A 27,327-nucleotide genomic window follows, 5' to 3' on the forward strand; every position below is an offset into this window, starting at 1 on the left:
GAACCTTCAGAATCAGGAAAAGTCCCTACATGCATGGCAACTAATCGAAGTCAGATAAATTCTGGATCAACATTCCTCTTTGTATATTTCTATAATAACAAGAAAGAAAAAAGATGGGGCTTTTTGAGGCCAATGTGAAAGGGAGGATCACAATTATGACACACTATATTTTATAAAAGAAACATATTTATTGATCCAAAAAACTGATAAAAATACATAGACATACAGGTATAAAAAACAAGCCTAGATGTAGATACATACTCCCAGTGAGAGTGCCGATACATCTATACCAGTTGGTAGTAATGGTCTTTATTACAGCACGGTCTAGGGGTCTCCAGCATGCCGACGTGTTTCGCAGCAAGGCTTCCTCAGGGCCAGAGAGACCAGACAGACTGATATTCCCACTGGAGCAGAGGCAGGGCAAACATACGCTCATAGGGCAGGCGCCGGAGGCCAGTCTAGCAGAGGCAGGGCAAACATACGCTCATAGGGCAGGCGCCAGAGGCCAGTCTAGCAGAGGCAGGGCAAACATACGCTCATAGGGCAGGCGCCGGAGGCCAGTCTAGCAGAGGCAGTTCAAGCATAAATGACTATACCGCTAATCATCCCACCATACCGTCTATGCTCAGTCAATAAGATAATAGAATCATAATCCAAAGAAGCTTTAGAGTGTAGTGATTTTTATTATTAACCTCATAGCAGCTGAATATCCTCCCAGGGCAGGCAGTGCGGGTGGTCCCTGTGTACCCAGAGGAGGGCAGGACTATCCTGCAAGTCGCATCTTCCACGGGAGCCTCCCTAGACATTTAAAGTGTGACATAGACGGTATGGTGGGATGATTATCAGTATAGTCATTTATGCTTGTACTGCCTCTGCTAGACTGGCCTCCGGCGCCTGCCCTATGAGCATATGTTTGCCCTGCCTCTGCTCCAGTGGGAATATCAGTGTGTCTGGTCTCTCTGGCCCTGAGGAAGCCTTGCTGCGAAACGCTTCGGCATGCTGGAGACCCCTAGACCGTGCTGTAATAAAGACCATTACTACCAACTGGTATAGATGTATCGGCACTCCCACTGGGAGTATGTATCTACATATACGCTTGTTTTTTTATACGTGTGTGTCTACGTATTTTTATCAATTTTTTGGATCAATAAAATATGTTTCTTTTATAAAATATAGTGTGCCATAATTGTGATCCTCCCTTTCACATTGGCCTCAAAAAGCCCCATATTTTTTTGTTGTTATACCCGATTAGGAGTGTCGGCCAAACAATCACGGTACTTTTTTGTTCTTTGTATATTTCTAACTTTGAGGATTTGTTTAAAGTGCTTTTATTCAGGTCTATTAATGCCCATTACTGGTTCGAATCTCTGCAGGTTCATTCGAATCATGTATGGCCGACCTTAGTCTATAGGTCCATGTTAAACATCTGAAAACTTGGGACACCACAGTAATGACTTGTTCTGTAATTATTAAACCTGAAGCCAGATAGCTGAGGAGGAAAGGGGGCAGTGGGAAGAGGGGATAAGTAAATTCAGTTGTGTGGTTTTTTTTTTAAAGCGGAAGTATACCGCTTTTTTTCACTTTTAACTACAGGTAAGCCTATAATAAGGCTTACCTGTAGGTACAATTAGGTTTAGGAGATATTTGCAGTGCATGCAGCCGCTCACGTGAGTGTCGCATGCGCTCTGAAGGTCCGGCGGACCTTCAGCTTCCCTTACCGGGAGCTTGCCGGAAAATGACTCCCGCGCGGGAGTGACGTCATCGCGGCTCCGGCCAATCACAGCGATGGATCCGCCGAAACCGGAAGAGACGCCGTGGGATCATGTCAGTGCCTGCAGCGGTGTCCAGGGGTCCGTGTCGGGGCTTCGTTCTAAGGTAAGTAATTTATAATGAGCTAGTATGCGATGGATACTAGCTCATTATGCCTTTGTCTTGCAGGTTTTTTTATTTTAGGTTTACAACCGCTTTAACTTTAGATCTTCAGCTTGGTAGATATTAGCTAATTTTCAACCAAGCAGCTAATAATAGACAGGTAAACATGGTAAAAGGCTGGCTGGAAATAGAAATATAAACCATTCTTATGCAGTTTTTCATATTAAACCTTCTGTAAAAAAAGGAAGGTTTTTAGGCCATATTAGTTAGTCCTGAATATCTATACAAAAATAAATACTAATATACAAAAACATTGAATACTTAAATTTAAATGGATCTGAACATGCACAGCCCTTGGTTGTAGAGGCATCAGAGTAAGAACCAGTGTACATAGGCACTTGTTGGCAACAGAGCCAATTCTCTCCCTTTACAAGTCTAAGGGAATCCAAAACCCTCTTGATGAAGGTAAAAAAAGAGTTCAATTGAAGAAGGTCAACAATGGGTCAGAATGAGGTCCAACTGCATGTCAAATACATGTGAGAAGGAGGTCAAGTGCAGTTCAGAAGGAGGTCAACTGCAGGTCAAAAACAGGTCAGAAGGAGGCCAGCTGCAAGGTAACTGCAGGTCAGAAGGAGGCTAACTGCAAGGTAACTGCAGGTCAGAAGGAGGTCAACTGCAAGGTAACTGCAGGTCAGAAGGAGGTCAACTGCAGAACAGAAGAAAGAACTGCAGAACAGAAGAAGGAACTGCAGAACAGAAGAAGGTTAACTGCAGTTTAAATGCACCTATCAATGAGTTCTCTCAAAGGAGTCTCAAATTCAGACGCACATTATATTTACCCATTAAACAAGCCCAAAGTCCACCAAAAATGACCGTTTACGTGCCCCCTGGGTGCCAAATTTAGCTTGATCATCATGAGTTATTTTTATTGCACTCCAGAGCTGTCCTGCCATGTTGTAACAACTATTTTCTGCTTTTCTATGCAGTTCTGTCTAAGGTTCGTCTGGTTGGTGGAAATGGACCTTGTCAAGGTAGGGTAGAGCTGTACTACAACCAAACGTGGGGCACCCTGAGTGATGAACACTGGGACAGACAAGCTGCTGACGTCGTCTGTAGACAGCTGAAGTGTGGCCCCTCGGTGGAGGCTGTGAAAGGAGATGCATTTGGGGCCGGTGTTGGCCATGTTCTGGAAAAGGTGGATTGTACAGGGGACGAGGGTGACGTTTCACAGTGCCTATTGGGAGCCTGGACTGAGGGAATCAATAAAAGAAGTGAGCACAGTGTCGGGGTCACCTGCCTGTCCACTGGTGAGTCCATCTTAGTCTTCCACTCTTATGGTGTGAATACACGATTAGAATATCGCCCGATCATTCGACCACCGACTTTTGAAAAAGTATTTGTCGGTCGAAAACGTTGCCAACATACACGGCCCGAATATCGCCCGACCGGTGCCCGCCAACCATCGAAACAGTGTTCGTCGGTCGAAAACGTTGCCAACATTAACGATGCTTCCGGGTCAACAAACATTTCCGGGAAAATATTTTCGGGCATGCGTGATGAGGTTAAACTGAACGACCTCAACACCAACGTATAGAATATCGTTCTTTCGCAAACGAGACGACAGAATTTTTCGAGTTTTTCAAACGGTATTTTTCGTTCACAATATCGATATCGCTCATTGATGGCTGGACATTAACAAGTAGAATATCGGCCGATCGCTCGCTGAACAGAAATTTTCCTCCGATATTCTTATCGTGTATTCCGGCCATTAGAATGATATGTTTTATGATCAGTGATGAAATGGTGGCCTTTGCCTTGCAGGTGTCAGCAGTGTCAGGCTGGTGAATGGATCTGGTCGCTGTAACGGGACTGTCGAGGTGTCTGTGGACAACGTATGGAGGAGGCTTTCCCTGTGGAACTTTAACTTGAGGGCGGGAGCGGTCATTTGCCGAGAGATGGGCTGCGGACCACTGGTGAAGTTGCAGGAGGTCTTTTCCCCTCTTGGCACTCAGGCGGTGGAGAGATCCCGATGTTTTGGGTCAGAGTCACAGTTTTCAGAGTGCAGAGTTGGTCTTTGGAAGGCTGAGGCTCAACTGCCGGATGTACATGCTGCCGTAGAGTGTTCAGAGACAGGTAGACACCCAGTACAACCGATATTAGAAGTGTAGAATATAAAGGATTCACCAGACAACTGAAGGTGGAAAATGTCTTTCTTAGATGATTAACTCTTAATCTTGAAATGTGTAATAAAATAATAGTGACATTTTCAACAGTTAAGCTGTGCGGTGAATCCTTTATGTTCTTGGAACCTATCTGTTAAGAAGACAAACCAGTCCAGCACCCAGCCATCGTAGAGGGATGTGAGAGCTAAGATCAGTTGTTCGATGTTTATCTGGTGCTCACATGACCCACAAGAGGTGGTCACATGACCCATAATGCTCTTTTATTCACCAGAGTTTGTGCAGTCTACCAGTACATAGGATTGGGTAGGCTCTACCTAACCTAGATCTGAGTCTACAGAAGAATAAACAAGGAAACAAAAAAAACAAAAAACGACTCTTGTGAGACAAGAAAGTCTGGCTTTTCCTCACTTACTTCTCTATCTTTATCTCAAACTTTCTCTTACCTGACTTTTTATCCCCATTTCCCCCCTCTTCTTTTTTGCTCCCCTTCCATCTATCCTTGTCCTTGCTCTCTATCCCATCCTCTTTTGTTGCTCTTGTTTTATCCATCTCACCATCTATCTGGTTTTACTTTCTCTTTCCTTGTCCATTTGTACAGTTTCATCTCTCTCTATCTTCCTATGCCCTCCATCCATCTCTACCTTAACTGCTCCATGTCCCTCCATCTATAACCCTCAATTTCTCCATCTATTTCCGTCCATCTTTCTCCATCTATATCACTCGATGTCCCTTCATCTATATCCCTCTACCTCATCTTCTATGCCCCTCCATCTCTCTTCATTTATACCCCTCCAACCTTCTCCCTCTGTACCCTTCCATGTCTTTCTCTCTTTAACCCTCCATCTATCTTCTGCTATACCCCCATCTCTCTCTATCTATATCCCACCATCTGTCTCCATCTATACCCCTCCATCTCTCTCCTTCTATCTTCTTCATCTATCTTCCACTATAACCCGCTATCTATTTACCGTTATATCCCTTCATCTCTCTCCTTCTATACCCCTCTATCTCTTTCACTCTATACCCCTCTATCTCTTTCACTCTATACCCCTCATCTCTCTCATTCTATACCCTTCATCTCTCTCCTTCTATACCCCTCTATCTCTCTCACTCTATACCCCTCCATATCTCTCCCTCTATACCCTTCTATCTCTTTCACTCTATACCCTCCATCTCTCTCCTTCTATACCCCTCTATCTCTTTTCCTTTATACCCCATCCATCTCTCTCCTTCTATACCCCTCTATCTCTCTCACTCTATACCCTCCATCTCTCTCCTTCTATACCCCTCCATCTCTCTTCCTCTATACCCTTCCATCTCTCTCATTCTATACCCTCCATCTCTCTCCTTCTATACCCCTCCATCTCTCTCCCTCTATACCCCATCCATCTCTCTCCTTCTATACCACTCTATCTCTCTCCCTCTATACCCCATCCATCTCTCTCCTTCTGTACCCCTCTATCTCACTCACTCTATACCCTCTATCTCTCTCCCGCTATACCCCATCCATCTCTCTCCTTCTATACCACTCTATCTCTCTCCCTCTATACCCCATCCATTTCTCTCCTTCTGTACCCCTCTATCTCACTCACTCTATACCTCTCCATCTCTCTCACTCTATACCCCTCGATCTCTTTCACTCTATACCCTCCATCTCTCTCCCTCTATACCCCATCCACCTCTCTCCTTCTATACCCTTCTATCTCTCTCCCTCTATACCCCATCCATCTCTCTCCTTCAATACCCTTCTATCTCTCTCCCTCTATTTCCCATAAATTTCTCTCCTTCTTTACCCTTCTATCTCTCTTCCTCTATACCCCATCCATCTCTCTCCTTTTATACCCCTCTATCCCTCTCACTCTATACCTTTCTATCTGTCTCACTCTATATCCTTCCATCTCTCTCCTACTATACCCCCATCTATCTTCCACTCTACCCCCCCATCTCTCTCTCTATCAATACCATCTATACCCCTCTATCTCTCTTCCTCTATACCCTCCATCTATCTTACACTGTACTCCTCTATCTCTTTTCCTTGATATCCCTTTGTCTCTCTCTATCTTTTTATACCCCAGCATCTCTCCATCTATACCGCTCCAGATCCCCCCATCTATAACCCTCCATCTCTCTCTTCTATGCCCTTCCATCTCACCCCCTCCCCATCTCTCCCCCTCTACATCTATTCTTCTTAAATTCTCCTTTTCCATTGACTTCTTTTACCAAAATAGCTACAATTTTTTTAATTTCAATATCTCTTAATTGTGATTTTTTCCACAGAACAATAACAAATATATACAGAAGAAAAAAAAAAAGGAAAAATATAACAAAGAATATTGCAAAACTATTATTAATCATAACATCATGAAAAAACAAACACGCAAAAAAAAGGGGGGGAAGGGGGAGAGGGGAGAGGCAAGGAAAGGAATAGGGGACAGGGGAACTCTTTCCGACTCAATTTAATCACTGAATAGGGGATATCCATATATGTATGCCCATTATCCTCACTCGATCACCAGCAAAGATCAAACGCACAGTAAGGGATCAATCTTTTCCCCATAACCCATTCCCACTTTATCACATAATCAATAAATGTCATCATTACTGAACAACCTCTACATCGGTACACATACTATATCTAATCCATTGCCACTGTACATCGTAAGTTGTTTAACCATGGGTTCCATCTAATTCCAAATATTTTCTTCATCGAGCTTATAGTAGCCATCATTTTTTCCATCTCACACTGCTGATTAACCACTTTACCACCGGAGGATTTTCCTGCTTTACGTCCAGGCCACTTTTTGCGATTCGGCACTGTGCGACTTTAACTGACAATTGCCCGGTCATGCAACACCGTACCCAAACAAAATTTACGTCCTTTTTTTCCCACAAACAGAGCTTTCTTTTGGTGGTATTTGATCACCTCTGCGCTTTTCATTTTTTGCGATATTAATAAAAAAAAGTGACAATTTTGAAAAAATAACAATATTTTTCTACTATGACAGTTAAAAAATATCCAATATATTCAATTTTTGTCATATATTTAGGCCAAAATGTATTTAGCTACATGTCTTTGACAAAAAATTCTCAATGAGCATTTTTTTTAACTGCTTTAAGACCGGAAGATTTTACCCCATTCCTGACCAGGCTATATTTTGCGATTCACTGCGTTACTTTAACCGCTTGCCGACTGCCGCACGACTATATACTGCGGCGGTCAGCCCCTCACAGGCAAAGTGACGTAGCGGTACGTCACTAGCCTGGGAGGGTCTGGGGAGCGAGCGCACGCCGCCGGCGGCGCGCTCCCGCTCCCGCGCGGTCACGGACCCCCCCGCGCGTGTGACCAGCGGACCCGATGTCTGTGGGGGAGAGGGAGAAAGTCAGGCAGCTTGTGTAAACAAGCTGCCTGTCATTCTCCTCGGTGTAAAGACACTGATCACACGGATCAAGTATGTAGATCCGTTGATCAGTGTCCTTACAGCTCAAGCCACAGCCAATCACAGTAGAAAGCACGCCCCTAGGGACACACACAGCCCCTCCCTCCCAAATAAAGTTAACCCCTTCACTACCAGTGTATTTTTACAGTAACAGTGCATATGTATAGCACTGATTACTGTAGAAATGTCACTGGTAACCCCAAAAGTGTCAAAAATGTCAGTCAAGGGTCCGATCTGTCCGCCCCAATGTCGCAGTACCGCAAAAAAAATCGCAGATCGCCGCCATTACGCGTTAAAAAAAAAAACAACAAAAATGACAAAAATCTTTCCCTTTGTTAGTAAACGCGATAACTTTTGCGCAAACCAATAAAAATACGCTTTTTGCGATTTTTTTTACCAAACATAGGTAGCATAAAACAAATTGGCCGAAAATGTTAAAAAATTTTGATTTTTACATTTTTTTTTTAGGGAATTTCATATAAAAAAATGTGAAAAATATTGTTATTTTTGCAAAATTGACGCTCTTTTTTTGTTTATAGCACGTGATCAAAAAATCGCACAGGTGATCAAATACCACCAAAAGAAAGCTCTGTTTGTGGGAAAAAAAGGACGCCAAATTCGTTTAGGTACATCGTCGCACGACCGCGCAATTGTCCGTTAAAGTCACGCAGTGCCGAATCGCAAAATACCCCCTGGTCGTTTAGCAGCCAAATCCTCCGGGGCTTAAGTGGTTAACGGACAATTGCGCGGTCGTGTGACGCTGTACCCAAATTAAATTTATGTCCTTTTTTTCCCCACAAACAGAGCTTTCTTTTGGTGGTATTTGATCACCTGTGTGATTTTTACTTTTTGGGCTATAAACAAAAAAAAGCGACAATTTTGAAAAAATAACAATATTTTTCACATTTTTTTATATGAAATCCCCCCCCCCCAAAAAAAATGTAAAAATCAAAATGTTTTAACATTTTAGGCCAATTTGTTTTCTGCTACATATTTTTGGTAAAAAAAATAAGCGTATTTTGATTGGTTTGCGCAAAAGTTATCGCAGCTACTAACTACGGGCAATTTATGTCATTTTTATTGTTTTTTTTTTAAACTAGTAATGGCGGCGATCTGGCGGCTATCTGCAATTTTTTTTTGCGGGATTGCGACATTGCGGCGGACAGATCGAACCCTGGACTGACATTTTTGACACTTTTGGGGTTACCAGTGACATTACTACAGTAATCAGTGCTATAAATATGCACTGTTACTGTAAGAAATGACACTGGCAGGGAAGGGGTTAACTTTTATTGGTGATCAAGGGGTTAATGTATGCCTGGTGCTTACTGACGTGTGTGGGGGGAGGGGACTATGTGACAGGCAAAGATCGCAGGTTCAGCTATGCTGAATCCTGCAATCTGACCCTGCCTGTCACTTAGGAGATCCGCCCGCTTTGTTTACACAAGCGGGCGGATTTCCTCACTTGATCCCCGACGATCGGGGAAGAGCAGCGGTGATCACCGCCGCTCCTCCCCTGGCCCAACTCCCGCTGTAACTGAATACAGTGGGAACGAGTCTCCGGCGGCGCGTGCGCGCCGCCCACAAGGGGAGGAGTCCAGTGACGTAGGTCTACGTCGCTGGACGATAACAAACCACTTTGCCGCAGTAGTACCCATGTGAGTGGTCGGCAAGTGGTTAAGTAATACAAGAGCATCAGATGGAGATGGTACCTCCTGAGATTTCCATCTACAATTTTTTTAAATGTTGACTCCATCTCGTTCATCCCTAATCATCTCATATGGGCCATTACAAAACATGAAAAAATACATCTTATAATGTACAATCTAGAGGCTCACATCTTGACCTCTTGAATTCGGCAATGCACCTTCCGATCCAGACTCTTGGATGTAGGCCGGGTTCAGAGGCCCGATCATGTACTGTAGAGGGGCTGCCTTTGACTTTACCTAAAACAGCAAGATTAGTGTCTTTGATGGGCTACCAAGCATTGGACCCCAACATCTATCGCAAGCATTGGATGTTGGAGTCACACTTACGGACTTCTCCATTTTCTTTCAGCAATTTCCCAGGTGTCAGTAGCTGGGGAGAGTGGTAAGTGTTCTGGGAAGGTGAAGCTCTTCTCCAATGAGCTGTGGAGCACGGTCTGTGCCATAGAATGGAGCGCTGTCGAAGAAGCTGTACTTTGTAAGCAGCAGGGGTGCGGCCCAGCACTGGAGCTGGTTGATGTCAAGAAAGTGGATTTCTCAAGGAGTGCAACTCCCAATACAAATTTCCGAAATGTGCACTGCAGTGGCTCCGAGACGCATCTGTCTCAATGCAGCTCCGTCATATCCAGAGGATACAAATGTTACTCTGGGGAGGCCTTGGTCTCGTGTTCACCAACAGGTAATATTAAATGACCAGTAGCAATAGTGGGGCAAGGGATATAGACAGTCCCATTAGTTAAGCTTGGCATCTAATTAGGGCTGGTAAGGAACAAGATTACAGGTAAGTGTAATCAATACGAAGGGCACCGCCCTCAACCACTATTTTATCACACTAAGTGATATAAGGCTGTTGCCCCTTTTACAGTGCAAAAAAAAACTTTACACAATAAAATGTTCAAGAAAAGTAAGGCGCGTCCCTATTCACCAAAACAAAAATGTGTGAAAAATACCATATGGTGCACCAACTGAAATTGTAACATATAATAAATCAAAAGTCCATAATGATGATGACTTGTAAATATAAAACCAAAAGTCCATATATAATAACAGATGACCTATCACCGTGCTCTTCAAAAAAATATAATTGTGCCCAACTCTTCAATAAACACTGCTCCACCGAGGGCGTAAAATAAATATGCGCTCACCAGAACCATCTGGCCAACAAAGTGACCATCGAACAGATATTAACCAAATCCACCTCTTCCAGCTGTCTCCTCTCTCCCCATTCTATAACACTGTAATGAAATGCTCCAGGATGGACCACAAAAAAGGGAGAATATAGTGTATTGATAAAAACAGTGTTTTTCAACCTTTTTTCAACCAAGGCACCTTTTACAATCTAGCAGAATCTCGAGGCACACCAACCAAAAATGTCGAAAAAATTGAATTGTTACTTACATTAATGGGATACTTGAGCCTGGAATGATCCACACAACCGCTCTATTCTATGGAAACGGCACTTCCTTTTTATGTTGTATTCCGCTTGCACATCTGCTTCAGTTTGGCTGCAGCGCAGGTGTAGCGCAGGATACCCGCGGTTTTCATGTGCGCTTCCTGTGGTTTCCTATAGACTTCTATTATGTCCCTCATTTTTTCTTTCAGAAAATGCACCAAAATTGGTGTCATTTTGCCGTGGCACACCTGGGGACTCATGACGGCACACCAGTGTGCCGCGGCACACTGGTTGAGAAACCCTGGACTAAAATATAAAACTGAACAGAATAAGAAAAACGTATGCACTCACATATTCGCAAAGAAAAACAAGTATCCAACATGAGCAGCTTCTCAGCTGTAAGGATATGTCTCGCTGTACCCAGAGCATTCCACAAACTGGAAGGAACGAGGGGAGGTGACTCCCGAAATGGCGTTTATGGCTCGTACCTCAACACATTTCGCGCGTTCTCTGGAAGTAAACGGAAAAAAAAGTCATCATCAATATGGACTTTTGATTTCATATATGTTTTAATTTCAGCCGGTGCACCATATGGTATTTCACACATTTTTGTTTGGGTAAATAGGGCAGCGCCTTACTTTTCTTGATAAGATTACAGGTAAGGTTAAAAATATGCAGTTAGGGATTAGGTGAGTTTAGATTTCAGACTGAAGTTCATTTAAGCAATGAGGTGGAGTATTAGGGTTAAGGGTTGGGTGTTGACGTTAAAGTCCTTCATAAGGCCAGTAATGACAATACTTCTGTAGGGGATCTAGAAATAAATTCAACAGGATGAGGCCATCCAGGGATCACAATACATGTCAAAGAGGAGAAAAGAGAGGATGCTTTCAGTATAAGACCAAAAACGTGTGACAGAGCTGCTGCTAAATTCTAGATAAGGTTAGAGATTAGGGTGGGGGTTTGCATTAGGTTATTAGAGTTAAAGCTTAGGGTGAAGTTTAAAATGAGGCTGTAAGTGTGAGGGATCAGAGGCTAGGCTGTGGGGGTTAAGGTCAATATTTGGGGCTAGGTTGTTAGGGTTAGTGGTTAATGTTAGGAACTAGGTTATGAGGGCAATTTTTTTTAGGAGATACAGTCAGGCCCATAAATATTGGGACATCTACACAATTCTAATCTTTTTGGCTCTATACACCACCACAATGGATTTGAAATGAAACAAACAAGATGTGCTTTAACTGCAGACTTTCAGCTCTAATTTGAGGGTATTTACATCCAAATCAGGTGAAAGGTGTAGGAAGTACAACAGTTTGTATATGTGCCTCCCACTTTTAAAGGGACCAAAAGTAATGGAACAATTGGCTGCTCAGCTGTTCCATGGCCAGGTGTGTTTAATTCCCTCATTATCCCATTTACAAGGAGCAGATAAAAGGTCCAGAGTTCATTTCAAGTGTGCTATTTGCATTTGGAATCTGTTGCTGTCAACTCTCAATATGAGATCCAAAGAGCTGTCACTATCAGTGAAGCAAGCCATCATTAGGCTGAAAAAACAAAACAAACCCATTAGAGAGATAGCAAAAACATTAGGTGTGGCCAAATCAACTGTTTGGAACATCCTTAAAAAAGAAAGAACGCACCGGTGAGCTCAGCAACACCAAAAGACCCGGAAGACCACGGAAAACAACTGTGGTGGATGTCCGAAGAATTCTTTCCCTGGTGAAGAAAACACCCTTCACAACAGTTGGCCAGATCAAGAACACTCTCCAGGAGGTAGGTGTATGTGTGTCAAAGTCAACAATCAAGAGAAGACTTCACCAGAGTGAATACAGAGGGTTCACCACAAGATGTATACCATTGGTGAGCCTCAAAAACAGGAAGGCCAGATTAGAGTTTGCCAAACATCTAAAAAAGCCTTCACAGTTCTGGAACAACATCCTATGGACAGAGGAGACCAAGATCAACTTGTACCAGAGTGATGGGAAGAGAAGAGTATGGAGAAGGAAAGGAACTGCTCATGATCCAAAGCATACCACCTCATCAGTGAAGCATGGTGGTGGTAGTGCCATGGCGTGGGCATGTATGGCTGCCAATGGAACTGGTTCTCTTGTATTTATTGATGATGTGACTGCATACAAAAGCAACAGGATGAATTCTGAAGTGTTTCGGGCAATATTATCTGCTCATATTCAGCCAAATGCTTCAGAACTCATTGGACGGCGCTTCACAGTGCAGATGGACAATAACCCGAAGCATTCCAGACTTCAGGCTGTAATTGACTGCAAAGGATTTGCAACCAAGTATTAAAAAGTGAAAGTTTGATTTATGATTGTTAATCTGTCCCATTACTTTTGGTCCCTTAAAAAGTGGGAGGCACATATACAAAGTGTTGTAATTCCTACACCGTTCACCTGATTTGGATGTAAATTCCCTGAAATTAAAGCTAAAAGTCTGCAGTTAAAACACATCTTGTTTATTTCATTTCAAATCCATTGTGGTGGCGTGTAGAGCCAAAAAGATTAGAATTGTGTCGATGTCCCAATATTTATGGACCTGACTGTATGTTATTAGGGTTAGGGGTTATTGTGAGGGGAGAGCCATGTTGTTAAGGATAGGGTTTAGGGTAAAGGGTTTGGTGTTAATAGTTAGGGGTTAGAGTGAAGATTAGGGAAGAGGTAGTTGGGGTGAGCGTTAGTGATATTAAAGTCAGATTTATAGGAATAAAAAGACAACTAACATGTAATACTTACCTGCTCTGTGCAGTTGGTTTTGCACAGAGCAGCCCCGATCCTCCCCTTCTCGGGTCCCCCACCAGCCCTCGTGGCCCCTACCTTCTGCCGAGTGCCCCCATATCAAGAAGCTTGCTATGGGTGCACCTGAGGTGAGGATTAGGTAGGTATGGGGGGGGGGGGGGCTTGGGGGCTGTTGCACACACAAGGTTTATATAACCTTTATAACCTTCATGCATAGAGTGCATGAAGGTAAAAAAAACCTTGAACCTTGAGAACCAGTTTAAGGACAGTGGTTAGGGATGAGGGTTTAGTTTGTTAGGGATAGGCATTAGAGTGAAGGTTAGGGGATAGGTTGTTGGGATGAGGTTTAGTGGCCATATTGTTAAGGATAGGGGTTAGGGTTAAGGGTTTAGTTTTCTAGGGTTAGGGATTAGAGTGAAGGTTAGGGGATAGGTTGTTGGGGGTGAAGGTTATGGTCCATGTTGTTAAGGATAGGGGTTAGGGTTAAGGATTTAGGTTCTTAGGGTTAGGATTAGAGTGAATGTTAGGGGATAAGTTTTTGGGGTGAGGGTTAGTGGCCATGCTGTTAAAAATAGGGATTAGGGGTAAGATTTTAGTTTGTTAAGGTTAGGGATTAGAGTGAAGGTTAGGGGATAGGTTGTTGAGGGTTAGTGCCCATATTGTTAAGGATAAGGGTTAGGGGTTTAGTTTGTTAGGGTTAGTGATTAGAGTGAAGTATTGGGGATAAATCGTTAGGGCGAGTGTTGGTGGCCATATTGTTAAGGATAGGGGTTAGGGTTAAGGATTTAGTTTGTTAGGGTTAGGGATTAGAGTGAAGGTTAGGGGATATGTTGTTGAGGTGACGGTTGGTGGTCATGTTGTTAAGGATAGGGGTTAGGGTTAAGGATTTAGTTTGTTAGGGTTAGGGATTAGAGTGAAGGTTGGGGAATATGTTGTTGGGGTGAGGGTTGGTGGCCATGTTGTTAAGGATAGGGGTTAGGGTTAAGGATTTACTTTGTTAGGGTTAGGGATTAGAGTGAAGGTTAGGGGATATGTTGTTGAGGGTTAGTGTCCATGTTGTTAAGGATAGGGGTTAGGGGTTTAGTTTGTTAGGGTTAGTGATTAGAGTGAAGGTTAGGGGATAAATCGTTAGGGTGAGTGTTGGTGGCCATGTTGTTAAGGATAGGGGTTAGGGTTAAGGATTTTGTTTGTTAGGGTTAGAGATTAGAGTGAAGGTTGGGGGGTATGTTGTTGAGGTGACGGTTGGTGGTCATATTGTTAAGGATAGGGGTTAGGGTTAAGGATTTTGTTTGTTAGGGTTAGTGATTAGAGTGAAGGTTAGGGAATAAATTGTTAGGGTGAGTGTTGGTGACCATATTGTTAAGGATAGGGGTTAGGGTTAAGGATTTAGTTTGTTAGGGTTAGGGATTAGAGTGAAGGTTAGGGGATATGTTGTTGAGGTGACGGTTGGTGGTCATATTGTTAAGGATAGGGGTTAGGGTTAGGATTTTGTTTGTTAGGGTTAGGGATTAGAGTGAAGGTTAGGGGATATGTTGTTGAGGTGACGGTTGGTGGTCATGTTGTTAAGGATAGGGGTTAGGGTTAAGGATTTAGTTTGTTAGGTTTAGGGATTAGAGTGAAGGTTGGGGAATATGTTGTTGAGGTGACGGTTGGTGGTCATGTTGTTAAGGATTGGGGTTAGGGTTAAGGATTTAGTTTGTTAGGGTTAGGGATTAGAGTGAAGGTTGGGGAATATGTTTTTGAGGTGACTGTTGGTGGTCATGTTGTTAAGGATTGGGGTTAGGGTTAAGGATTTTGTTTGTTAGGGTTAGGGATTAGAGTGAAGGTTACGGGATATGTTGTTGAGGTGACGGTTGGTGGCCATATTGTTGAGGATAGGGGTTAAGGATTTAGTTTGTTAGGGTTAGTGATTAGAGTGAAGGTTAGGGGATACATCGTTAGGGTGAGTGTTGGTGGCCATATTGTTAAGGATAGGGGTTAGGGTTAAGGATTTTGTTTGTTAGGGTTAGGGATTAGAGTGAAGGTTGGGGAATATGTTGTTGAGGTGACGGTTGGTGGTCATGTTGTTAAGGATAGGGGTTAGGGTTAAGGATTTAGTTTGTTAGGGTTAGGGATTAGAGTGAAGGTTAGGGGATATGTTGTTGAGGTGACGGTTGGTGGTCATGTTGTTAAGGATAGGGGTTAGGGTTAAGGATTTAGTTTGTTAGGGTTAGGGATTAGAGTGAAGGTTGGGGAATATGTTGTTGGGGTGAGGGTTGGTGGCCATGTTGTTAAGGATAGGGGTTAGGGTTAAGGATTTACTTTGTTAGGGTTAGGGATTAGAGTGAAGGTTAGGGGATATGTTGTTGAGGGTTAGTGCCCATGTTGTTAAGGATAGGGGTTAGGGGTTTAGTTTGTTAGGGTTAGTGATTAGAGTGAAGGTTAGGGGATAAATCGTTAGGGTGAGTGTTGGTGGCCATGTTGTTAAGGATAGGGGTTAGGGTTAAGGATTTTGTTTGTTAGGGTTAGAGATTAGAGTGAAGGTTGGGGGGTATGTTGTTGAGGTGACGGTTGGTGGTCATATTGTTAAGGATAGGGGTTAGGGTTAAGGATTTTGTTTGTTAGGGTTAGTGATTAGAGTGAAGGTTAGGGAATAAATTGTTAGGGTGAGTGTTGGTGACCATATTGTTAAGGATAGGGGTTAGGGTTAGGATTTTGTTTGTTAGGGTTAGGGATTAGAGTGAAGGTTAGGGGATATGTTGTTGAGGTGACGGTTGGTGGTCATGTTGTTAAGGATAGGGGTTAGGGTTAAGGATTTAGTTTGTTAGGTTTAGGGATTAGAGTGAAGGTTGGGGAATATGTTGTTGAGGTGACGGTTGGTGGTCATGTTGTTAAGGATTGGGGTTAGGGTTAAGGATTTAGTTTGTTAGGGTTAGGGATTAGAGTGAAGGTTGGGGAATATGTTTTTGAGGTGACTGTTGGTGGTCATGTTGTTAAGGATTGGGGTTAGGGTTAAGGATTTTGTTTGTTAGGGTTAGGGATTAGAGTGAAGGTTACGGGATATGTTGTTGAGGTGACGGTTGGTGGCCATATTGTTGAGGATAGGGGTTAAGGATTTAGTTTGTTAGGGTTAGTGATTAGAGTGAAGGTTAGGGGATACATCGTTAGGGTGAGTGTTGGTGGCCATATTGTTAAGGATAGGGGTTAGGGTTAAGGATTTTGTTTGTTAGGGTTAGGGATTAGAGTGAAGGTTGGGGAATATGTTGTTGAGGTGACGGTTGGTGGTCATGTTGTTAAGGATAGGGGTTAGGGTTAAGGATTTAGTTTGTTAGGGTTAGGGATTAGAGTGAAGGTTAGGGGATATGTTGTTGAGGTGACGGTTGGTGGTCATGTTGTTAAGGATAGGGGTTAGGGTTAAGGATTTAGTTTGTTAGGGTTAGGGATTAGAGTGAAGGTTGGGGAATATGTTGTTGGGGTGAGGGTTGGTGGCCATGTTGTTAAGGATAGGGGTTAGGGTTAAGGATTTACTTTGTTAGGGTTAGGGATTAGAGTGAAGGTTAGGGGATATGTTGTTGAGGGTTAGTGCCCATGTTGTTAAGGATAGGGGTTAGGGGTTTAGTTTGTTAGGGTTAGTGATTAGAGTGAAGGTTAGGGGATAAATCGTTAGGGTGAGTGTTGGTGGCCATGTTGTTAAGGATAGGGGTTAGGGTTAAGGATTTTGTTTGTTAGGGTTAGAGATTAGAGTGAAGGTTGGGGGGTATGTTGTTGAGGTGACGGTTGGTGGTCATATTGTTAAGGATAGGGGTTAGGGTTAAGGATTTTGTTTGTTAGGGTTAGTGATTAGAGTGAAGGTTAGGGAATAAATTGTTAGGGTGAGTGTTGGTGACCATATTGTTAAGGATAGGGGTTAGGGTTAGGATTTTGTTTGTTAGGGTTAGGGATTAGAGTGAAGGTTAGGGGATATGTTGTTGAGGTGACGGTTGGTGGTCATGTTGTTAAGGATAGGGGTTAGGGTTAAGGATTTAGTTTGTTAGGTTTAGGGATTAGAGTGAAGGTTGGGGAATATGTTGTTGGGGTGACGGTTGGTGGTCATGTTGTTAAGGATAGGGGTTAGGGTTAAGGATTATGTTTGTTAGGGTTAGGGATTAGAGTGAAGGTTGGGGAATATGTTGTTGAGGTGACTGTTGGTGGTCATGTTGTTAAGGATTGGGGTTAGGGTTAAGGATTTTGTTTGTTAGGGTTAGGGATTAGAGTGAAGGTTACGGGATATGTTGTTGAGGTGACGGTTGGTGGCCATATTGTTGAGGATAGGGGTTAAGGATTTAGTTTGTTAGGGTTAGTGATTAGAGTGAAGGTTAGGGGATACATCGTTAGGGTGAGTGTTGGTGGCCATATTGTTAAGGATAGGGGTTAGGGTTAAGGATTTTGTTTGTTAGGGTTAGGGATTAGAGTGAAGGTTGGGGAATATGTTGTTGGGGTGAGGGTTGGTGGCCATGTTGTTAAGGATAGGGGTTAGGGTTAAGAATTTAGTTTGTTAGGGTTAGGGATTAGAGTGAAAGTTATTGGATAAATTGTTGGGGAAAGAGTTAGGGGTCCCGTTGATAGTGGGGACTATGAGGCTAGATTATTAAGATTATAGTGACAGTTAAGGGCTAGGTGATGAGAGCTATGGGTCAGGAGCTAGGCAATTAGGGTTTTGGGCTAAGTAAACAGTAAGTTGCCAAATATCCATGTTTTCCTGCACCAGCCACATCATTGATTACCAGAACAAACTATAATGCCTGGCTTCGCTTGGGAGGTAGGGGGTGGGGGGATTATCTATTTGTTGTCAAAGGTTGATGTCATTCATTATTGTTGTAGGGGTCTCGGATGTGAGGCTGGTGGATGGCCCTCATTCCTGCTCTGGACGGGTAGAGGTCTGGTATAAGAAGAGATGGGGCACGGTTTGTGACCAGGACTGGGACCTCTCTGATGCTGAGGTGGTGTGTAGACAGGTTGGCTGTGGTCCTGCAGTTCAGGCACTCGATGGAGCACATTTTGGCCCAGGAACTGGAGACATCTGGCTGGAGAAGGTGTTCTGCAATGGTACTGAGACTGAGCTGTCACGCTGTGGGGCCGTGATGTCCAAGAAGAACCTTTGTGTCCACTCCCAGGATGCCTCTGTCATATGTGAAGGTCAGTGACTACTTCTAGACATTGTACATGAAACTCATCCTCTACCTCAAATTTCCTGAGAGTCATATTCATCCATTTTCATATAAGCTGTCCTCTCCTCAGGGCCGGTGCTAGACCAATTTATGCCCTAGGCAAGACCAGCTACTTGCGCCCCCCCCCCCCAAAAAAAAAGGGAAGGGGTTAAAAACTCCTCTATGTGACCCTGATCTGATGGTTCCTCCATGTTATGCTGTCATACCCATTGACCCCCATATTCCTCCATTTCAAACCCGGGGACCCTAATGTCCCTCCATGTCACACCCAGGGACTTTGATGTTTTTCCATGTCACCCTGGGACCCCAATATTACTCCATGTCATGCTGTCATACCCACTGACCCCGATGTACCTCTATGTCAGATCCTGATATTTTCCATGTCACATTTGGGGACCCTGATGTTCCTCTGTGTCACACCTGGGGACCCCAATCCCCCATGGCTCACCCAGGGACCCCAATTCCTCATGGCACACCTGGTGACCCCAAACCCCTGTTAAACGCGGTGGCTCCTGGTGGAGGGAAAAGCAGCAGTCAGAGAGCTCCGCACGTCCTTCATCACCAACCTCCTCAGACCATTCTGGTGTCTCGTCGCTTCTGCCCCAGTAAAGGTTCCGCCTTCCAGTGCCGAGCTCTGGCTCAGGTTCAACTCTCCTCCACTCCCTGCTTAATACTGACCCAGGGAAATAAACGGCTGCCCGCCAGCTCAGTGCAGAGAGTTACATCCTGCCCGGGGTTAAGGCCGCTCAGCTCCACCTGAAGAGGATCATCATGCAGACAGCACTCTGGGGGGCTCTCTTCTTGCCTTTTGGGGCCCCTCCAACAGTGGTGGAAAGCCAGGGACTGGTAGTTCCGCCACTGCCCAAGACACTTGGCATCTTCCGATGTCCCTTCTTCCCCCCCCCCCACCTCCGCCCCTCGCCTCAGCTCACAATAATCATTCATGATGGAGAATTTATGATGGAGAGAGAGTGCCGTCTCCTGGCTGCGCCCCTACGTGGCAATGCGCCCTAGGCGGCTGCCTAGTTTGCCTAGTGGAAGCACCGGCCCTGCCTCTCCTGCATGTCTCTGTCTGCCGTAGATTGTGCAGAGTTAGCATACATATTCTAAAAGATGCAAATTAGAATGTTGCTGTTTTATTATCCCAAGAAGCTCTAAGAGTTCATCATTTTCACTAAGGTGACTCCTCCTGTATTAGACAGGATATATATGGTCCCCAGTGGGTAAAGAGGGACAGGAAAATATTTACCTTACTGATTTAGCCATGTGTTTCCAGGTTGTCACATACCTGGTAGAAGAGCCTGACACAATGAGGAAGGCCTCTCTTACACCTCTGACTTGGGGCACCTGATAGAGCCGACAGGTAGCACAGGAGTGCAGAGTAGCACGAGTGCCTATCAGTCTTGATGGCAGCTGGGCTGGACGGACTGTCAGGATCAAGCAGGGGAAGACCATCAGTGGACTGCAGCGTAGCAGGAGTGCCGTATGGACACCATTGAGCAGGAGACAGGAGCAGGCTGAGACTGTCAGTAGTTTGCAGCGGAGCAGGAATGCCGGATGGACACCAGTGGCACAAAGGCAGGGGCTAGCAGCAGGCAGTCCAGCAGCAGCAAAAGTCAGACAAACTGGGTCATACACAGGCAGACTGATCAGGTGCAGATGCGTAGGCAGAAGCGTGGTCGAAGGTAAGCTGCGATCAATACAGGCAGAGTTCAGGAGAAGTCAAGGCAGTCATATTTTCAGGTAGCAGGTATGCACAGGAACCCTGTGGACAAGAGAGCACTGAAGCACAGCACAGGCTCAGTTTAAATAGCCCTCTTGGCGCCAGTACGAGCAACAGATGTGCGCATGTGAGCAATAGACGTTCGCACATGCGCACAAATATGCGTGTGCGTGAACACATGCAAAATTATTAGCATGATCAGAGTTACAGAGGAGGTCTAGTGCTAGAATTAATATCTAAATAAATCGAATGATCGTGGCGATTCCTCACATGTGCGGTTTGAACATCGTTTACATATGTGGGCTCGACTTACGTATGTGTTTGCTTCTGCGCACAAACTCGGAGAGACGGGACTCCTTACATTTTTTTTCTTTTTTCTTATTTCTTTTACTTTTTTTTTTTTTTTTTACACTGTTTCTTTAAAAAAAAATTTTGATCACTTTTATTCCTATGACAAGGAATGTAAACATCCCCTGTAATAGAAATAAGCATGACAGGTCCTCTTTATTGTGAGATCTGGGATCAAAAAGACCTCACATCTCACATTTAGATTTAAAAACCGACAAAAAAAATTAAATTTTACATTTACACACACAAACAAAAAAAAAGGCCCTTTAAAGCAGAGTTCTGGCCACAAAATCGACATAATCGATTTTGTGGCCATCCGCTTCCTTTTCGGCACCTGAAAAGCAAATGGATAGTTACGATTTTTTTTTTTTTTCACTTACCTTATTATTGTAGAAAAATATACTCACCTTTCTTCCACTTCCTCCCTCTGCAGCCGCGGCCCGCGCCGTCACTTCCGGTTTGCAATGATTCCTGGGAGCTGAACGTCATCGCTCCCGGGAATCAACGCGCCGGCCCCACTCGTCACTTCCGGTGCGGCGCCGCATTCCCTGCTAAACAGCTTCTGGGCATGCCCAGAAGCTGTGGAGGAATGCGGCGCCGCACCGGAAGTGACGAGTGGGGCCGGTGCCGGCGCATTCTGGGAGAAGAGGACACGGAAGAGGACGCGGAAGAGGATCGCGCTGGCTTCAGCTGCCCACATCCGAGATGGCAACGCTGGAGAAGAAATTTTAAAGGTAAGTATTTCTTCTTGCAGGTAAGTGCGACCCGGGACAGATCAGAGGCTATCCATTGTGGAATGTACTAGCCCTGACTGTCCCGGGGGTATGTTTATTGAAAAAATGTTTTCATGGCCGGAACTCCGCTTTAAGGCCTAGAGGTGGAAGTGACATCAGATGTCGCTCCGGTCCTCCAAGGGCATAGAGTTGAGTGGGGGCCATCTTGCCCTCACTCGACTTCCTGCCCATCTCTCCAGCAGATCAGATCATTTTTGCCGCTACTCACGGCTCCGGTAAGCGTGCAAAACGACCAGGAAGCAGCAGGATGGGGGGCACCACTCCCACCGCCCATAAAGTGATCCAGTGGTGAATCTGCTGCCTGGACCACTTTTATTTGATTGAGGATAGCCTGCTGTAAAAAATTATACCGAGCTGCCATACCCTGTCACGTGGTAGAGTCTGATGAGCAGAGGAAGGCCTCTTGTACTGTTCCAGTTCAAGGAACACTGAGGTATGCAACAGCGGCCGCATAGGAGTGCCTGCATGTTTCTTCTTTTATTGGCAGACAAAAGAAGCAGATGGCAGCAGGGGTAAAGGGTGCTGGTCTGCTGCGGATGCACGCACGTTGCAAATGCAGGAAGATGTGAAGATGGGTGCAGAGTCAAACAAGCCAGGTTATACACAGGAGATCCGAAACATCAGAGACAGGATGCAAAGAATGGTCAAATTCAGGCAGAGGTTTGGCAACAGTTAATCAGGTAGATGCAGATAAATCAAGGTCAAAAGGCAAGCCGAGGTCAGGACTGGAGAGAATCAGGATGGGCAGAAAAGCCGGGTTAAATAAGATCAAGAACAGATACAGGCACAGGATACAGAGGAAACTGCAGATCAGACAGCACTTCCCTAGTGAAGCTGTCAACCTTTTATATGCATAAAGACGCCAAGAACACTTAATGCATGTGCTCGCGCCTCGGGTGAACATTCCTGCGCATGCGCACATCTGTGCGCCTATGCCCATTTGGCTGGGCAGCTCCAGGATCATGTCTGCGAATGCGCCCGCGTAGCTGTCCCCTCAAAATAACTCAACTTGCGCCCATTAATGTCTAAACCGCTGGCAACAAAAGTGAGTACACCCCTAAATGGAAATAACCAAATTGGGCCCAATTAGCCATTTTTCCGCCCCGGTGTCATGTGACTTGTTAGTGTTACAAGATCTCAGGTGTGAATGGGGAGCAGGTGTGTTAAATTCGGTGTTATCGCTCTCACTCTCTCATACTGTTCACTGGAAGTTCAACATGGCACCTCATGGCAAAGAACTCTCTGAGGACCTGAAAAAAGAATTGTTGCTCTACATGAAGATGGCCTAGTCTATAAGAAGATTGCCAAGACCCTGAAACTGAGCTGCAGCACGGTGGCCAAGACCATACAGCGGTTTACCAGGACAGGTTCCACTCAGAACAGGCCTCGCCATGGTCGACCAATGAAGTTGAGTGCACATGCTCAGCGTCATATCCAGAGGTTGTCTTTGGGAAATAGACATATGAGTGCTGCCAGCATTGCTTCAGAGGTTGAAGGGGTGGGGGGTCAGCCTGTCAGTGCTCAGACCATACACCGCACACTGCATCACATTAGTCTGCATGGCTGTCGTCCCAGAAGGAAGCCTCTTCTAAAGATGATGCACAAGAAAGTCTGTAAACAGTTTGCTGAGACAAGCAGACTAAGGACATTGATTACTGGAACCATGTCCTGTGGTCTGATGAGACCAAGGGAAAATTATTTCGTTCAGATGGTGTCAAGCGTGTGTGGCGGCGACCAGGTTAGGAGTACAAAGACAAGTCTGTCCTGTCTACAGTCAAGCTTGGTGGTGGGAGTGTCATGGTCTGGGGCTGCATGAGTGCTGCCGGCCCTGGGGAGCTACAGTTCATTGAAGGAACCATGAATGCCAACATGTACTGTGACATACTGAAGCAGAGAATGATCCCCTCCCTTCAGAGACTGGGCCGCAGGGCAGTATTCCAACATGATAACGACCCCAAACACACCTCCAAGATGACCACTGCCTTGCTAAAGAAGCTGAGGGTAAAGGTGATGGACTGGCTAAGCAGGTCCCCAGAACTAAATTCTATTGAGCATCTGTGGGGCATCCTCAAATGGAAGGTGGAGGAGCGCAAGGTGTCTAACATTCACCAGCTCCGTGATGTTGTCATGGAGGAGTGGAAGAGGACTCCAGTGGCAACCTGTGAAGCTCTGGTGATCTCCATGCCCAAGAGGGTTAAGGTAGTACTGGAAAAAAAATGGTGGCCACACAAAATATTGACACTTTGGGCCCAATTGGGACATTTTCACTTAGGGGTGTACTCACTTTTGTTGCCAGCGGTTTAGACATTAATGGCTGTGTGTTGAGTTATTTTGAGGGGACAGCAAATTTACACTGTTATACAAGCTGTACACTCACTACTTTACATTGTAGCAAAGTGTCATTTCTTCAGTGTTGTCACATGAAAAGATATAATAAAATATAAACAAAAATGTGAGGGGTGTACTCACTTTTGTGAGATACTGTACATGGATATACAGTAGCAGTATCGACCAAAAAGAAAAGAAAAAGTATATGTAAAAGATAAACATTATTTCATATAGGGTTTTACATTCCTCATGATATAGTAGGAAAGAAAGAATAGCACAAACCATATCTGCCAAGGTTGTAAGGTTTCTTACCCCAGACAGGATAAGTGCATATTGGAAAGATGTGAAGGGGAGAGTGAGTAGCTTTCCATGCCTGCCGGTCCATGGGGGGATATCACTCAGGTAAATATTATATACACCAAAATAGTCCAACAATCCAGAAATAAAGGCAAAAAATAACTGTAATGTATATACTGTGTAATGTAATGTATATGTAATGTATATAATGTATACAAGTAATGTATATAAGTGAGGGTATAGGCCAGACTTGTATAAAGTACTCGAAATTTCTACTTGAGTAAAAGTACAAGTGCTCGATCAAAAAATTACTTGAGTAGAAGTGGAAGTGCTCGCAGAAAAAGTTACTTAAGTAGAAGTACTAAAGTATTCAACATTTTTTTTACTTAAGTATTGCAAGTAGTTTTTTCAAAAAATTTGCTACTTAAGTACTAAAAGTAAAAAGTACCAGTAGTTTTGAAAAAAAATTTCTACTCAAGTACTGAAAGTAGAAGTACAAGTACTGTGTTATGTAGTTATTAAAGAAATAAGTCAAAAGTTTGAACATCATATTGTTTTTATTATTTCAAATGATTTATTCAAATGATTAACCTGTGTTTGTTAGTAGTTTCTTGATGCACTTTAAGCGCTGTAGCACCATTTATTTGTTTGTTTCATATTTTCTTTTTATTGGAAAGATTTGATATAGCAGCTTTTATTATACACAGCCTTTATTTTCGTATGCGCTGATTTACAAATGACATTATACACATTTTTTTGAGCTTTATGCAACCTGCCATCTACTGTTCTGGCAGTGGTAATTTTTTTAAAAGTAACGAGTAACTATGCAGCACAAAAAAAAAATACTTGAGTAGAAGTATCGAAATCATCGAAAAAATGTAGTGAAGTAAAAGTAGAAGTAGGAGAAAAAAATTCTACTCTCGGAAAGTACAGATACCGCATTTCGGTACTTAAGTACAGTACTTAAGTAGTTCTACTTCGTTACTATACATCTCTGGTATAGGCTAAGATCAACATAGTCCATGTAGACCTCACCTACCCTTATAATGAATGGATAAAGTGTACCAAGTGAGCTTGTATGCAGTTATACACCAGAGTCTTAGATAGATGAGATTGGAAAATGGATGAACTAATGATAAATAATGGCACTTTCTATAAATTGTTACTTTTTTTTATATATTTCCACAGAAAAGGCGCAGGTCTAGCGGAGAGGGAGGCAGACGAATCGCCTCTTCCGTGTTCCTTGCAGCATTGCCCCGTCTCTTCTATTTTTCCATCCTGTACATCTGCCCCAATAACAGTTGACTACCAGGCCACAGAGAATGAAATATCCGAAATTCTCCAATCACAGGTGGCTGTACAAATGCGGCGACCAACTGATGACTTAAACGTCTTTCTTACACCCAAGCCTCACCTTTATCTGCATCTCATAGGTCACTGTGTGCTCCAAGGCGTTCTGTCCAAATATTTTCTAGCATGATGGGGCACTACCATGTAATCTGCAGTCTTTCTGAAGGATGGAGAATGCTGTAACACCTAGAGGCCAATGGACATGATGGGACTTAAAGTTCTCCAGTATCCAGAAGGTGATCAGTGCCGTTATTCCTATATCTACATACTATATCTTACAGCCACCCAACAAAAATAAAATTTCTGCAGAAAAACTCTGAGTCAATCTTTTGGGACAACCCTTCCACTCCAAAAGCCATTGGACGGTCACTGTCTGCATGATTTGTATGATTTCCCCCCTTGCTGTTGCAGTATTGTGAACTTTCAGGGTGAGGAAAGGTTTAAGGGCCATCCTTCCCATTATATACAGTTATGGAGTTCCCACTGTGTCAAACCGAGGTCACTACTTTACATTGTAGCAAAGTGTCATTTCTTCAGTGTTGTCACATGAAAAGATAAAAAAAAATTAAAAAAAAAAGATAAAATATTTACAAAAACGTGAGGGGTGTACTTACTTTTGTGAGATACTGTACATGGATATACAGTATCAGTACAACCAAAAGGAAAAGAAAAAGTATTTGTAAAAGAAGGACCAGGCTGTATTGCTTAACTCCAGTTTGGTCCAAAGCAGTGGTCTCCAAACTGCGGCCGGGGGCCAGATGTGGTCCTTTGCATGCTTGTATCTGGCCTTTGGAGCCATAATTCCCCCAACTGAAATCAATGAAGGGGCAAAATTCCTCTCCTTAATATCAATGAGGGAGCACAATTTATCCCAATGATACCAACAATGGGCCCAATGATACTATTGATGGAGCACAATTTATCTCAATGACACAAAAAAATTGGCCCAATGACACCCAATGAGGGGGCACTATTCCTCCTAATCAGACCAACAATGGGGTACAATGACACCAATGATGAGGCACACTTTCTCCCAAAGACACAAACAATTGGGCCCAATGACACCCAATGATGGGGCACTATTCCTTTCAATGTGACCAACAATGGGACCCAGTGACCACAACAATGAAGCACAATTTCTCCCAATTATACCAACAATGGGGCCCAATGACACCCAATGATGGGGCACTATTTCTCCTAATGAGACCAACAATGGGGTACAATGACACCAATGATGAGGCACACTTTCTCCCAAAGACACAAACAATTGGGCCCAATGACACCCAGTGATGGGGCACTATTCCTTTCAATGTGACCAACAATGGGACCCAGTGACCACAACAATGAAGCACAATTTCTCCCAATTATACCAACAATGGGGCCCAATGACACCCAATGATAGGGCACTATTCCTCCTAATGAGACCAACAATGGGGTACAATGACACCAATGATGGGGCACACTTTCTCCCAAAGACACAAAAAATTGGGCCCAATGATACCCAGTGATGGGGCACTATTCCTTCCAATGTGACCAACAATGGGGCCCAGTGACCACAATGATGAAGCACAATTTCTCCCAATGACACCAACAATGGGGCCCATTGACACCCAATGATGAGGTTGTGGGGTTGCAGAGTCCAATTGGGCTGTATAATTTAAATGATGTGATTTAAACACTGAAGAACACACTGCAACCAACCAGTAATGTCACTGGTCCCCCAATGCACGATACAGAGAGATTTTCATAATTAACCAATATACTTCCATAACTACAAGGTAGAAACAGTTCTATATATAAATATTTTCAGAGAAGGAACAATGTTCAAACATCCAACAATAGACATTTCATTTTTTTTGTGTGGTGTGGAAAACCCATCCATTTGCACTGTGCTCTAAAAACCAGTTAAAAATTGGTACAGTTGCATTTTTGTTGAATTTACTCATTTTAATAAACTGCCTCA

General features: G+C 43.9%; 1 protein-coding gene across 1 annotated transcript in view; it reads left to right on the plus strand.

Annotated features, from left to right (window-relative positions):
• The window catches only part of LOC309551533 (antigen WC1.1-like), a 38,187-nt gene extending 12,716 nt beyond the window's left edge, over positions 1 to 25,471 (plus strand). The window contains exons 3-7 of the mRNA XM_082252157.1: positions 2,859 to 3,179; positions 3,694 to 4,005; positions 9,551 to 9,877; positions 18,178 to 18,492; positions 25,203 to 25,471. Of these exons, the coding sequence (XP_082108283.1) occupies positions 2,859 to 3,179; positions 3,694 to 4,005; positions 9,551 to 9,877; positions 18,178 to 18,492; positions 25,203 to 25,219 (1,292 nt within the window). The 3' untranslated portion in view covers positions 25,220 to 25,471. The remainder of the gene's footprint in view (positions 1 to 2,858; positions 3,180 to 3,693; positions 4,006 to 9,550; positions 9,878 to 18,177; positions 18,493 to 25,202) is intronic.
• The last annotated feature ends 1,856 nt before the right edge of the window (positions 25,472 to 27,327 follow it).

This window comes from Pelophylax lessonae (genome assembly GCF_965119305.1).
Source record: "Pelophylax lessonae genome assembly, chromosome: 3".
Classification (NCBI taxonomy): Eukaryota; Metazoa; Chordata; class Amphibia; order Anura; family Ranidae; genus Pelophylax; species Pelophylax lessonae.